This window comes from Zalophus californianus, chromosome 7 (assembly GCF_009762305.2).
Source record: "Zalophus californianus isolate mZalCal1 chromosome 7, mZalCal1.pri.v2, whole genome shotgun sequence".
Lineage (NCBI taxonomy): Eukaryota > Metazoa > Chordata > Mammalia > Carnivora > Otariidae > Zalophus > Zalophus californianus.
The window spans coordinates 100,448,755-100,461,937 of record NC_045601.1 but is presented as its reverse complement, the minus strand read 5'-3'; the positions used below and the strand labels follow the sequence as shown (position 1 = coordinate 100,461,937).

The following is a 13,183-nucleotide window of genomic DNA, read 5'->3' as shown; positions in this document are numbered from 1 at the left end:
TTCTCAAAAAAATATGATCATGAGAAAGCTTCAAGATAGAAACGTGTTAGAAAAAAAACTGCAACTGTCATGTCTTATTAACCAACTTGGTGGAGAATTAATGGTTCTGATGGGTGAGAGGTGGGAGTGGAATCTGCACATGTCAGAGTAAGTCGGTTCTCCCTTTTCTCTCCTCCTTTGCCTGTTTGTAAATCCAGAACAGAAACAACTCTGGAAAAAATCCAAAAATACTATCATCTTAATTTCAGAAGGAAGGGAGGAATGAAGGAAGACAGCCTCATGATGCTGTGAGGAAGGTGCTCAGTACATAGAGGATGTAAATTGGTATTTCCACCCCCAATTTCCAGCCCGGACATTACCCGAGGCCCTAGGACCCAGACTGAGAAGGGTCAGGGTCTTGACTTGGCACAATAATCCTAATTCTAAGTCTTGGCTTTTTCCATTTTATTATTCTTGTGTTAGCGGATGATTAAAAAAAAGAAAAAAGGAAACCCAGGTGGTCCATGTAATGTGTAAAAGAGAAGGTAGTCCATCAGGGAGCTAGCTGCAAAGGGAGATAGTTTATAAACCTGAAATCCTAGGTGCTAAGGTGAATAGGAGAAAGAAGGAAGTCTGAGAAAATTAGTTAATTCATAATTAGATTTTTAGAAAAAAGGAGACATGAGAGTGCTAGTAGTTGATCTTGAATTAATATAATGGTATTTTTCAGGAACACTTTTTATGAGACATTATAAACCTACTCGAAAACCACCAGCAGAGGGCTCTATCCTAGGTGCATTAGCTTTCAATTACTGCCGCCTACGTTTACCAGAAAACACTCCCTCCATTTGAGACCGAGAAAAGGAGGGCATTATTAACTCTCCTCTCCGCTCTTATAAACTGAAATAAATATAAGTGAAAGGGGAAAATACGAATATAACTATCTTGAATGTCTCCAGCCAGCTTTTTACCTAGGCGACTGGGTGCGTGCCCTGAAAGAGAAATATAGGCACAAGGCAGGACGAAACGAAAAGTGAAATGATGAAAATGCATATTTTACTCGTTTATCTTCCTTTTCAAAACAAAGTTTGTTTAGCCTTTACGTTTGCTTTGTTTTGCATTTATTAAGTCCTCCCGGGGATCTTTTCCTACATCATGTGATTGGGGGTTAAAGCGAAATGCAGCAGAGATTTAAGAGGAAAGCAAAGCAGGCTCAAGTAAGAAAAATTTTCTCAGTAGAGATTTGAGTTTTTATTTGTACATTTTTTGAGACTTTTGAACTTTTTAGATCTTGAAATAATCGCTTCAAAAATTAGTAGATATAATAAGAATTGAACTTTTAAAACGCTTTTAGCGATAACAGGTTTTCAAGAGCGGAAAGAAATCGCTAACAAATAAATCCCCCGACCGTTCAGGATTTGCTTGTATAAAATCCCGACAGAGGGCGCTGTTGCCCCTTCGATGACTGAGTGTAGGCCTCCCAAGGAAAGATTTCCCTTGCAGTTTCTAGGATTTTTTTGAATAATGCCCATGTTGAAAAACTGACGCGGGTTTTAATTATCGTTATGTACTTCTTTGTATATCTCTTTATGTGTATATATTTTTAAATTTATGCTTCGTTCTTAATAAAACCAGATTTGTTTTTTTTTTTCGGTTTTCCTAAAGAATTTATATAAATTTTAACCAAATATTTCATGATGTTTCTAATCTTAAAAATACCTAATATTAGAAAAAAATTACATATGCAAATTTTTAAATTATACATATACAATGCTATAAAATAGCTATGCCAATAATATATTTCAAATAGTTTTGCATATAAAATTATCTTCATGGGGTTTTTTTCTTGCTTTAAGCTTTAGAGTTTATTTATTTTAGACTAATCAATGATATACCAGAACGATTTAAAAGATTTTAGAGGAAAAAAATTTTTTCAAATACTTTTTATTTGGGTTGGCGTGATCTTTAGATTTAAAAAGATAATGGAGTTATTGACTTGAAAGGAAGAAGACAATTATTCTCATTAATAAATTTGTGTCTAGAGCATCTGAATTTCCAAGTCTATAATATTCGTCTTGCAAAATATTGATCTGCGACTGATTTTAATTCTGGAAGGGGTGGGAAGGAATGGTAAAACCGGTACCAAGTCCTACCACACAATGCAATTAGAAAGAATGCCTTCCCATGTCTAAACCAGCTCTGGGGGCAAAGAAGAAATCTTTGCTCACGCTCCCAGTGGGAAATCTGTATAGATTTTGTATTGTTTAAGATGTTAATGTTTAAAGTAGAGGAAAAGAAGATAATAGGATGGAAGGAAGAAAAGGAGGGAGAGAGGAAGGGCAGGAGGGAAGCAGAAAAGGAAAGGCGAAACGTGAAAATTACAACTGGAAATGAAGAAAAAAGGGTTTATTCCTGAAGTTCTTTCTGAAGCACCTTTGCACCTTTTTTTATGTTCCTTTCATTGGACTTATTGTTAAGAAATCAAATCAAAAGCCTGCAGAATTTTTCCTTCTGAATTATATGAAGCTTCTCCTTGGTTTTTATCGAGTCCACCGCGGTTGTCCGGTGCCCTCTCCTGGAAGAGCGTCCGACCCGGCGCGCACAAGGCAGAGCTCAGCAGTCGTGAGATTCACAGACAATCGCCCTTTGCAGATTCACTCTTATCAGTTTTAATAACTTCCACCCCAAATTGCCCCGGTCCCTCCTCATTCCCTCCTGTCATTTATTTTCTGCCCCAGGGGCAGAGATCCTCCACTGGATTTCCCTTCTGGCTGTGGGAATCCTTCCGTACCCTGAAAGGGAGTAGAAAAATAGAGGGGGTGGGAAAAAGAGGAATGAGGTTGAGTATTCACTTCATGATGAAATTCGGAAACCCTGTGCCTTAAAGGGTGCCCATTTTCAAGGTTTTGTTAACTTTGTTATTGTTGTTGTTTATGTGTTCCTTTTGGAAAAAAAAAACCTACACAATTCACCTCCCTAAGGAAAAAAAAATACACTCAAAACAAAAACAAAATCCGTACATACTAAAATATTTTTCACTATCTCTTTGAAGAACATTCTGCTTAAATCTCCCAAAGGTTCAGGTGAACATTTCTTGACTGTCCATGATTAAAACCACTTAAAAGTTATAGACAACAGATGCAATTATAATGTCCTATGCCTCTGCAAAGAATTAACAGTGTGCGAATTTGTGCTCCCAACATCTGAAAAAAAAAAAAAAAACACAAAACTTCATAATATGGAGCCTCTAGCCAAGGCACAAGGAATTTGTTGAAAATGCACACAAACAACCCTTAAAACGACAAACAAGACAGACTGAGGTGTTCACACAGTATTTAAGTTTCCAAATGTGTAGGGCAAAATGACCAAAAAAATATTAGAAATGGTCACTGTGGTGAGCTGGCTTTTGTTGTTGTTGTTCTACAGTGACAGAGGTACGGTAAAAAAAAAAAAAAAAAAAAAGTTTGTAGACACTGATACAGAGAGATTGCCCTAAAAAATCCCCAAATCCAGCTTTCAAAATACCCTCCTGCTGAACACACATGAATAGGAGCTCTTGTGTATAAAAATCTCAGTAATGGTCCCCCTTTTAAAATCTACATAGAAAATGGGGGACTGTTGGCCCCCTGGTTTCTCATTATGAATTGTAAAGACTTTAGTCAGTGGCTACAATGATTCATCATTTTCCATATAGAGGTTTTTAAATGTGTATATTTATTTTAATCACACTGAACGACTATCTCTCCTTTAAATGGATGTTTAGAGCCTGTAGACTCTGCGTGACCCAGGGGTGCTTATATAACTCAATGTGGGTGTCTGGGTGTAAATATGTGTTTATGATTTTTTATAATATATATGTCTGTGGGTTGCATCTAACTCCTGTGCGTGTAATAATGTTTTTCTCTCTGCTGAGGCTTACTTCTCCAGCCTATTGTTTGAGACAACAGATATAAGTTGCGATGGGAGAGGAGCGTCGGATTTGGTGTGTATCCCCCATTTCCAATTATAGATGGATCATTACAGACAGCGGAGTCCTGAGAAGCCAGACATCTGCTCCTCACATGAATGCACTCACCTCCTAGAGACCAGGCTGCCATCATGCTCTGGAAGCTCGTGGAGAATGTCAAGTACGAAGATATCTATGAGGTGAGCCGACACCCCCAGATGCATCTTAGAGCTTTGGAGATAGAGAATTTGAGCTTCTTGACACCCCAACTGATATATATTTTTCAACTATTTAGTCGTAGATTTCCGGCCGGTTTTCTCAGCTTTCTCTAACTTTTAGAAAAGCTGGCTGGGGGGAGACTTCGCGATTCGGAAAAAGAACTTTAAGGTTGAAATCCGGCTACTCTAAGTTAGGAGATTTTTTTCTCTCTTTCTCTCTTTTTCTTTCATTTTTCTTTCTCTCTTCCTCGCCCCCCCCCCCCCTTAAGGTTCTGATGGGAAATGTGGTGCTACTGAATGTGGGCAGAAAAAATAGAGACTGATAAAGGCAGAGGCTCTCCTCGTTTTGAGTATGGGAGAGAATTAGATTTTCAAGCCTCATTCGTAACAGACTCAGGCTTTTAATTTTTATTTTCAATAATATTTCTGAAATCAATAACAAACGGATCCAAGTAGAGGACGGAAAATTAGGAGGAGGGAAGCAGATAGAGGGTTAGATGGGTGTAGATACAGCACAAGCCAAGGAGCCCTGGCAGATCTTTTTTTTTTTTTTCTTTTTCTTGTGTTTTGCTTTTTTGAGAGTCAGTGCGTCCAACCACCCCATGTTTGGGCATTTTTAACTCAATGTTCTGCCCTCGTTCAGTGCGCACTGCTCTCCAACGCTGGGGTTAGCGCAACTCTTCCTCGGGCTGGAGAAGTTGCCCGCCGCCCGGCGGGGCCGTGGCCGCGCTCGCCGCTGCCCTCAGCGGTCTGGGGCGCCGACTGATGCGGCGGCGGGGCGGCTCCGGGGCTCGCGGGCGAGGCGGGCGTCCGGGCGGGGCACGCGGCGGGACGGGGAGGGGACGGCGGCGGAGGCCCGCGGAACCTCGCTCGGAGCGGAATGGCCTCGCAGACTCGGACTTAGGTGCCAGGGGAAGAGGGAAGCGAAGGCTGGAGGAGACGTCGAGGGAGGGAGGAAAGAAAAGCTTCGAGGAAAGGCGCAGCAGAGTTAAGGCGGGGGAAGGTCGAAGCTGGCGAGCCGGGCGACGGAGACTGTAAAGCGGAAAAGTTGGAGAGAGGAGGGAGGACGGGAAGCAAAGTCCCGGGCGAGTAGCGCTCGATCGGTCGTACCAAATGGTCGCGGTGGGACGCCCAGAGCCTCCCCCAAACCAGTGGGGGGAGAAAATGCGACCCCTCCGCTCCGGGACGACTCCGGAAAGCTCGGCAGGAAGCCGCCTTGCGGATGATGGGCCGCGCACTGAAGCGGTCGTTAAGCCCCGACTGACGCCGCCGGCCCAGGCTTACGGGGCGGACGGGGGCTCCGAGGCCCCGCCGCAGCCTGCCCGCCGCGTCCCGCAGGCAGCTCACTGTCCCCAGCTCCCGCCAGCCCGGAATACTAGTTTTAGTGCGTGTGTGTGTGTGTGTGTGTGTGTGTGTGTGTGTGTGTGTGTAAGAGACAGAGGCACAGAGACGGAGAGAGAAAGAGAGATTGAGGAGATTTGTCTTTCTGCGGAATGATGATTAGGGTTTTCCTTTCCTCTTTGTGGCGTGTATTGACTGTAACGAAGAGCCGCGCCTCCGCCTGGTGCGTTTTGTTTCGGTTCGGCCTCCTTTTCTTTCTTTAACACGCGGGATAATGGTAAAGTCGAAGTCGCTAGAACTATCCTAAAGAATGTGAGCGCCCGAGGTGGCATGAGAACGGGTGGAGACGGGGGCACGGTGTGTAAATAGCTCGGAATATACATAGAGGGATTTCAGTGGGTTCCCAAAAGTAAGCAGGATAAAACTTGTTCTTTGCTTATGAAAAGTAAACTGGCTAAATGGTAAAGGAGGGAGGGAGACCAGAAAGGACGGAGGGAGAGAGGAAAAGGGAGGGGTGGAGTGGAAGAGGGGGCAGAGAGAGGAGAATAAAATGGGAGGGAGGGGGGAAGAGAGGGAGAGAAGACAGGGGAGGGGTGAGACGGGGGGGGGAGAGGAGAGAGAATATTGCAGGTATCCCTATTAGCCTAAAATTTCTGCTCAAAAATATAGGAGAACCTGCAACCCTGTGGAAGGAACCTTTTCAAGTCGGGAAGAAGGTTGAACTTTAACAGAAATGGCAGTCAGGCCAGTTGAACGGGTTCCTGAAACAACCAAAAAGGTTTTCTGTTGCCCCTGGCTTTGCCTTTTGGAAAGGATAAGTTTAGTGTACTTGAAGATTGATTGCATATATTTTAAATTGAGGTAAAAATCACGGATTGTATGAGCAGTATAAGGAGGGAAAGGCTACACAAGGGATGAAAAGCCCCCATCTTGCCCCTGTCCTTTAATAAGTAAGCATAATTTCCAGCATTCAGTGCAAGTCTCTAAACGTCACTGTAAACAACCAGGCCCACCGGTTTACTTTTCTCTCCCCTCCAAATGATGAGGCAACGCCTTTTTATTTTGTTTTTTAATCTGCACACAAAGCACCTAGGGCAACCAGTTCTTCCCATTAGGAAAGTCCCTCTCTAGGAACAAGGACACCTACGTTCTGTACAAGCCCCCAGCGATGCTCTCCCTCACTGCCTTGTCCAAAGGAGCAGGGGCTGCCTTACGCCTGTCCCCGGCTCAGTTAATTGAAGTTCTGCCTCTTTCCTGCTAAACTTTTTCCCCAGTCTGCCTTTGCCAGCCCCCTCGTCTGATTACATCTAGTAATTCTCCACTGAATGAACGTCATTTACAATAGTAGGGGAGCTCTGCGCTCGCTGCTGCTTCACGCTCCATTTGTCCTCCATTCTCCCTTTAAAGTACTCGTGTAATATTAATAGTCATGAATATCAATTATTATGAGGCGGTGTAGGCAAGCGGAGGGAGGAAGGGGCGCCCGAGCAGTCTGAGCCCAGCTTCGGGTGGAAGAGGACTGCATCTGGAGCCCCGAAGAGCGGCAGAAGAAAAGAGGCCAAAAAGACAGCAAGAGACCGATGAACAGCTCTGTCTGTGTGTGACAGGCATCGCCAATCTTGTTTGGGGGTGGAGGGGATTTTTTTTTTTTTTTTGATGGCTTGTCCTGGAAACCCCTCAAGCTTGGCTCCTGTGTCCAGCTCGTTTCTCTGCTGGACTCCTTGATTTTTTTTTTTTAATCATTGTTTGATTTTGAGCAGTAACCAGGCTTTTTTTTCCAGATGTTAGTCCACACCTATTCATCCATGGTGAGTTTGGATTCACGTTGTACCAGAATTGCATGCTCCTTCCGCTCACTGTCTCTCTGTCTCTCCGTCTCTGTGTGTGTGCCTCACTCTCTCTGTCTCTGTCTTCCTTTGAGCGCCTTTGGCTTGGTAATTTAGCACCGTAATTGGACGAGGCTGCAGCTGCTTCTCTCTGCATTGTGTGCTCTCCGTCTGAGCTCCCTGAGTCAGCTGGGGAGGGGGGAGGCCGCAGAGAAAAACTTTTTATTTGCCATTGCAGTTTGGAAATTTAGGTGACTATTTCTCCAAAAAGAACCAGAGGGACTTTACCAAGGCATTTCCACAGAGGAGAGGGAGAAACTTAAACACTCCTCTCACACACACAGCTCCCCCTTCTCCTTCCACTTAGTTTGCCACTCCAGATAGAACCAACAGTAAGTTGTCTGGGCCTTTTCTAGTTTTTCCCTCCCAACCCCAGGTCCTTCATTTTCACACCCTGGAGTATAATAGCATTAGATACAGAAAAGCAACCTTAGAAACAACTCCTCAGAACCACCATTCAACTTAATTTAACGTGAGTTCAGGGTATGATTTCAAATGAGATCCATTTCAACCAAACACTATTTAAATTATTTAATTCCTCTTGGGGAGGGAGGGGTGACTGGGAACTCAGATCAGGCAGATTCCTCAGAGCTCCTGGAATTACTAGGTTTGTGTGGGGAGCTCTTGGTCAGCTGGCTGGGTTGCCACTGAAGGCCGAAGTTGGTTTTGAACAGGAGCAGCACAGCAAAAAGTATGACGTTTAATTTGTTATGCTTTGGACCTCTGAAAGAGTTAGGAAAAATAGTTTAAAATACCCAGAAGAGGAAATACTCTGTGTAAGGCTCCTATATTTTTAACCAAGAAATTTAGAATCTCTCCCCATACATAGTTACTTTACCCTCACCCCTTTTGCCCGCTTTGCACTCCCAACACAAGGCTCAGATATTGGTTAAGTGGGTGGTGATTCTCCCCATTTTTCCCCCAAAGCCTGGCGTTTGGAATTGCTGAAATCATGTGCCCTCTGAGTCAACTTGGGAGTATAAGTTTCAGACTCTTGCTTCCCCTGTCCTGGGAAGAATATACGGAAGCCGGGCTTCTCCATTAGTCGCTTGTATTTTTTTTTTTTTTCTTTCTCTCTCTTGCTCTCTCTCTCGCTCTCGCTCTCTGTCTCTGTCACTCTGTTCCTCTCTCTCTTTCTCCTTCTCTCCGCTCCCAGGACCGGCACGATGGCGTCCCAAGCCACAGCTCCAGGCTCTCCCAGCTGGGCTCAGTATCCCAGGGACCTTACTCCAGCGCCCCGCCGCTGTCCCACACCCCGTCGTCAGACTTCCAGCCGCCCTACTTCCCGCCTCCCTACCAGCCGCTCCCCTACCATCAGAGCCAGGATCCCTACTCCCACGTCAACGACCCCTACTCCCTGAACCCACTGCACCAGCCCCAGCAGCATCCTTGGGGGCAACGGCAGCGACAAGAAGTGGGTTCGGAAGCCGGCTCTCTCCTGCCCCAGCCTCGGGCAGCCTTGCCCCAGCTCTCGGGCCTCGACCCCCGGAGGGACTACCACTCGGTCCGCCGGCCAGACGTGCTGCTGCATTCGGCGCACCACGGCCTGGATGCGGGCATGGGTGACAGCCTCTCGCTGCACGGCCTCGGCCATCCCGGAATGGAAGACGTCCAGGTAACCACAAACAAACAAATGAAAAGGACAATAAATAAATAAATAAATAAATAGTGAATGCCCTGGGAGATGGGAGGGGTGGAGGAGGGGCAGCTCTGTATCCTTTGGGGGAGGTAGTTTCCATCTTTAGAACAGGAATAGCTGGACACCACATATATAACTGTTTCTGTGTTATACATGTATGGCTCTGTAGTGGTGATTTCTGGAGGTCCAATTATGAAAGCTGGAACCACTAGAAATGAAATCATGAAGGAGAAAAATATATGCGTGTGTTGATAGTTTAGCATCACCAGAATTAAGGCTAGATGTTTTTTGTCTTGCCTTAGCTACTCCCTGTTCTCCTGCACTTTGTTCTAGCAAGCTGGGTACCCTTCCCAACCCACTCCCCATGAGTGTCCCATAGTGGGCCTGGCCTCCTAACAAGACAGGTGAAAGACTGAGCTGCCTAGAGTCTGGAGCTTCAGCAGAGAGGCACAAGGTCCTCTTGGGCTCCAGAGGTTCCTGCTGAATGTTAAGCATGACAATGCACATGGGAAGAAAAACATGTGCTATGATTGTCCAAACCAGGTCCTACTTTGAATGTTTCATAAGCTGCTGAGCCCTTTTTCAAGATAAGTTAGTTCCAGAGTCATCTCCTGAGAAATGGAATAATTGTGTGGAGAGACCCAGAAAGCCATAATTCTGCTTGGGAGTCCAAGAGGACACATACCATTTTGGAGATTGTTTTCACCTTTTGATCCATTAAATGACTGTGGAACAATATTCTCCACATCCCTCCTCAGTTCTCCCCCTCCGTTAATACTCTCCTCTCCCCAAAGCCACTATCCCAGTTAAAGAGGCATCACGTGTTTGTTTCTTAAAACAAAAGGCTCAAAACACTCCCCCCACCCACTCCCTAACCCATCTGCAACCTACACAATGGGGCCTGATTTGGTTGAGAATACTTGGTTAAACTAAACAAAGAAACATCAAAGAAACGATTTCTAAAAACTGTCTGGGTGATTCTGAGCAGGTCTCCTTTTGCTCCCTAATTTAAATAGTCTGCAGAAAAGATAAATATGGTTGAAAGGTATTTGACACTTCGGTCTCATTGGCATAGTAGTGTATATTATGCATCATTTTAGACATACCTCTAAAGCAAAGAAAAATGAATTGTGGTGACAGCATCAAATGCTGCCTGTGTGTAGTCTATGATGGCTTATTGTTTTAAAGGAAATTCAGTTATTTATTATTTCCAAAAATGATGAAATCACCTGATTTGTGGCTGGATTTACCTGTAGTAATAAGAATGATCGTTTTGTTGGCTTAATCAAGCTTGATTATCCCTGTCTGGAGGGATTGCTCGTTTCGGAATACCATACAAGAAGGAAATATTTAAGAGCTTTTAAAAAAAAATGTGTTGGGGTAATGTGTGTGTTGGGGGGGCGTAAGTTCTGAAATTAACCTTTCTGAGTACGCTCAAAGTGCTAGATAATGAAAGTGGATCAACTCATCACCACTGCTGTTGGCAATGCCAACACATTGGCGGCGTCATCATCACCCTGCAGGCCGAGTGACTCAGTCAACTGAACCCAGGAATTCTCTCAAAAGAGGGAATAGATTTCTTTGGTTTCAGTTTAGTTTAGTTTTTAAAGATATAACTGTGAGGGGTTTTGAGTGTTTGGCCAAATGCAAAGGACGAGAGAACAGGACCAGTTCAGTGTGCATTGGAGAGAACAGCCTCGTCAAAGCGTCGCGCGGCTGGCTGAGTTGTTGCGTCGGAACGCGGACCGCGAGGTGCAAAGAGCCCAGAGGAGAGAAAGGTGCAGGCCCCGGCCCACGCATGCTCCCCACCCACACACCTCTGCCCTGTTCCTCCCCCCAGAAGCTTCTCAGCCGCTCCTCTGGCAAGGTGGGGTGGCTTGCGGGACTTTATCTGGACGACCCTCAGTGCAGGGGGTTGGGGGGAGACACCCCCCTCCCACCTATCCCAGGCAGCGGGGACGATCTCTGTTTCAGTGGCGATGACAGGCCTCCCAGGCCTGGGTGTGCTTGACGCGACACGGGGCAGGTGACAAAGAAAGACAGGGGAGGAGATGTACCTAGGACCAGAGCCCCGAATGCAGAGGCTGTGCCTCCTCTGCTCCATCCCGGAGGATCCACTTCCGAATTAGGGATCTGGAGCGTAAGAGGCGAGGTGAGAGGGGGAGCTGAAGTTACGAGCCTGTCGGGATCTCGCCGTTACTTACAGCTACGGATTGGGTTGGCTGAGCCCGAACAGTCTTTGAGAAGGGACCAGAGAGTGCCTCGGCCTGGACCTCGGTCACTTGTTCCATCTCAAGAACCTATTATGTGTTCCGGATTCCTCCCCCCTCCTTCCAGCGGCGGACCAGACAGATCCCCAGGGCGCTGCTGGGCCGGTGGTCCTCTTAGCAAGGGGTATCACCTGGCCGAGGGTTGGTATGGGGCTATGTTGGGTGACCCAGACACACACGCGGAGGGCCACCGTCCCGACCGTGAGAGAAGAGGAGGAGAGGAGCTAATTAACCAAATGCTTCTAATATTTTTTTAAATGAAACTATAAAACCCTGTCAATTTCTATTTCAATTTACTCACAGGGGCTATTAAACTAGCAAATCGCTGTTTGGGTTCTGGGTATGCTACATTTCACCCATTGTGTGTATGTGTGTTGGGGGAATGCAGTGTTAAAAACTCAAAAAAACAGCATCAGAACGGAGTGAGATGACACCTAGCTTGGAGTTTAGCTGTCATGAGCACCTCTTCTTACAATCTTTGCTCTCTAAACTCTCTCACCTCTACTACCCCTGAGTATAAACATATCAGGATGTTGTCAAATCCACCACACACACACACACACACACACACACACACACACACACACACACTCAAACACACCCTAGTGTCTTAAAGCAACCCCTGGTATCACTTTTAACTAAAGAAGTCTAGTAATTACGAGTCTGAGTTGTTTTTCTGCGCTTCCGCATGCAGTCCTAATTAAATCTTTACGATCCTCCCTGTGACGATTAAGCGCCAGCATGCTGCGTGAATATCCTGTACAAAAACCCAGCAGGCGGCCGTAATTAGATAGAAAATCAGACAAGAGCCTTCTCATTAACTACCACAACTACCCCCACGTCGCTGATGAGGCGTATATACATATTTACGTATCGACGTGAGGGTGAGGTGTGGGGGCGCCCGGGCCCTGGCCCCTGAGATCCCGGGCCTGCCCGCCCACAGACACAGGCGATTATTTTTGTCTTGAGTGGACACCTCGCATTGTAGACACGTGAGCATAGCAAGGCGTGAATCGTGTGTGTGTGTGTGTGTGTGCGCGCGCGCGCGCGTGTGCGTGGTGGGGTCTCCTGAGGAGTTTCGAACAAGTTATATTAAGTCTTTTTTAAAGAAGCTTTTACTATTTCTTAATATGTACATGGCATGTTGCAACATGGAAAACGGTTCTTACGGAGAATAACAATTTTCCTCACCTTTCCGACAACTGAAGAGTGACTATTAAAAACGAAAAGAAACAAATTAACATGCTCCCTTCGTGATTAGATCATCTCATTTCTAATGCTGCTTGTTTGGGGTAGACAGTCTCTTCCTTGTGATGAACACACGCCCTGTCTGGGGATGCATTGTGAGTGGGTGGAAGGTGCTGTGAAAACACAGCCTCACTCTCAAGCCCTTTGCTCTTTACTTCTCTGTAGAGTGGGTGACAAATTGGTCAAACTTGGGTTTCTAAGAATCAGGGAAAGCAGCAGGACATTTCAGAAAGACCTAGCATTTATTTTTCATTGGGGGGGGTGGAGGAGGGAATACAATGCTTTTGGATGCTCTGGGATGCACCGCCAAAACTCTGTTCTTGGTGCATCCTGACAGTAAGAAACATCCTGACAGCTCTTTCCCCTCAGAAGTGCTGCCAACACCCAGGGTTGAAACTTTCCTTCTTTAGGATAAGACTGTGGCACAGAAGATGAATGCTCTTTGCCATTACCTAGGTGCTGACTGGGAGGATCTGAGTCTTTGTATCTGTGTGTCTGTAGTTATTACTGCCATCCTAACAGGTGCGCTTCTTGCTGGGAAGTAGCAGCAGCAGGATAGGGAGGGGGGTAAACTGTGCAGGTTCCTCTCAGGGATTATCACACAGCAAGAAATTCATAGCACACAAGGACGTGTATGGACTGCATGGGCGTGCGGT

General features: G+C 45.8%; 1 protein-coding gene across 2 annotated transcripts in view; it reads left to right on the top strand.

Moving 5' to 3' along the window:
- Window positions 1-3,994: 3,994 nt before the first annotated feature.
- The window catches only part of TFAP2B (transcription factor AP-2 beta), a 26,568-nt gene continuing 17,379 nt past the window's right edge, over window positions 3,995-13,183 (top strand). Inside the window, exons 1-3 of one of the 2 annotated variants that reach the window (XM_027602525.1) lie at window positions 4,045-4,125; window positions 7,266-7,292; window positions 8,527-8,985. In XM_027602525.1, the coding sequence (XP_027458326.1) occupies window positions 4,045-4,125; window positions 7,266-7,292; window positions 8,527-8,985 (567 nt within the window). Of the gene's footprint in view, window positions 4,126-7,265; window positions 7,293-8,526; window positions 8,986-13,183 lie in introns of both variants that reach the window. The other variant, XM_027602526.1, reaches the window with a different exon arrangement.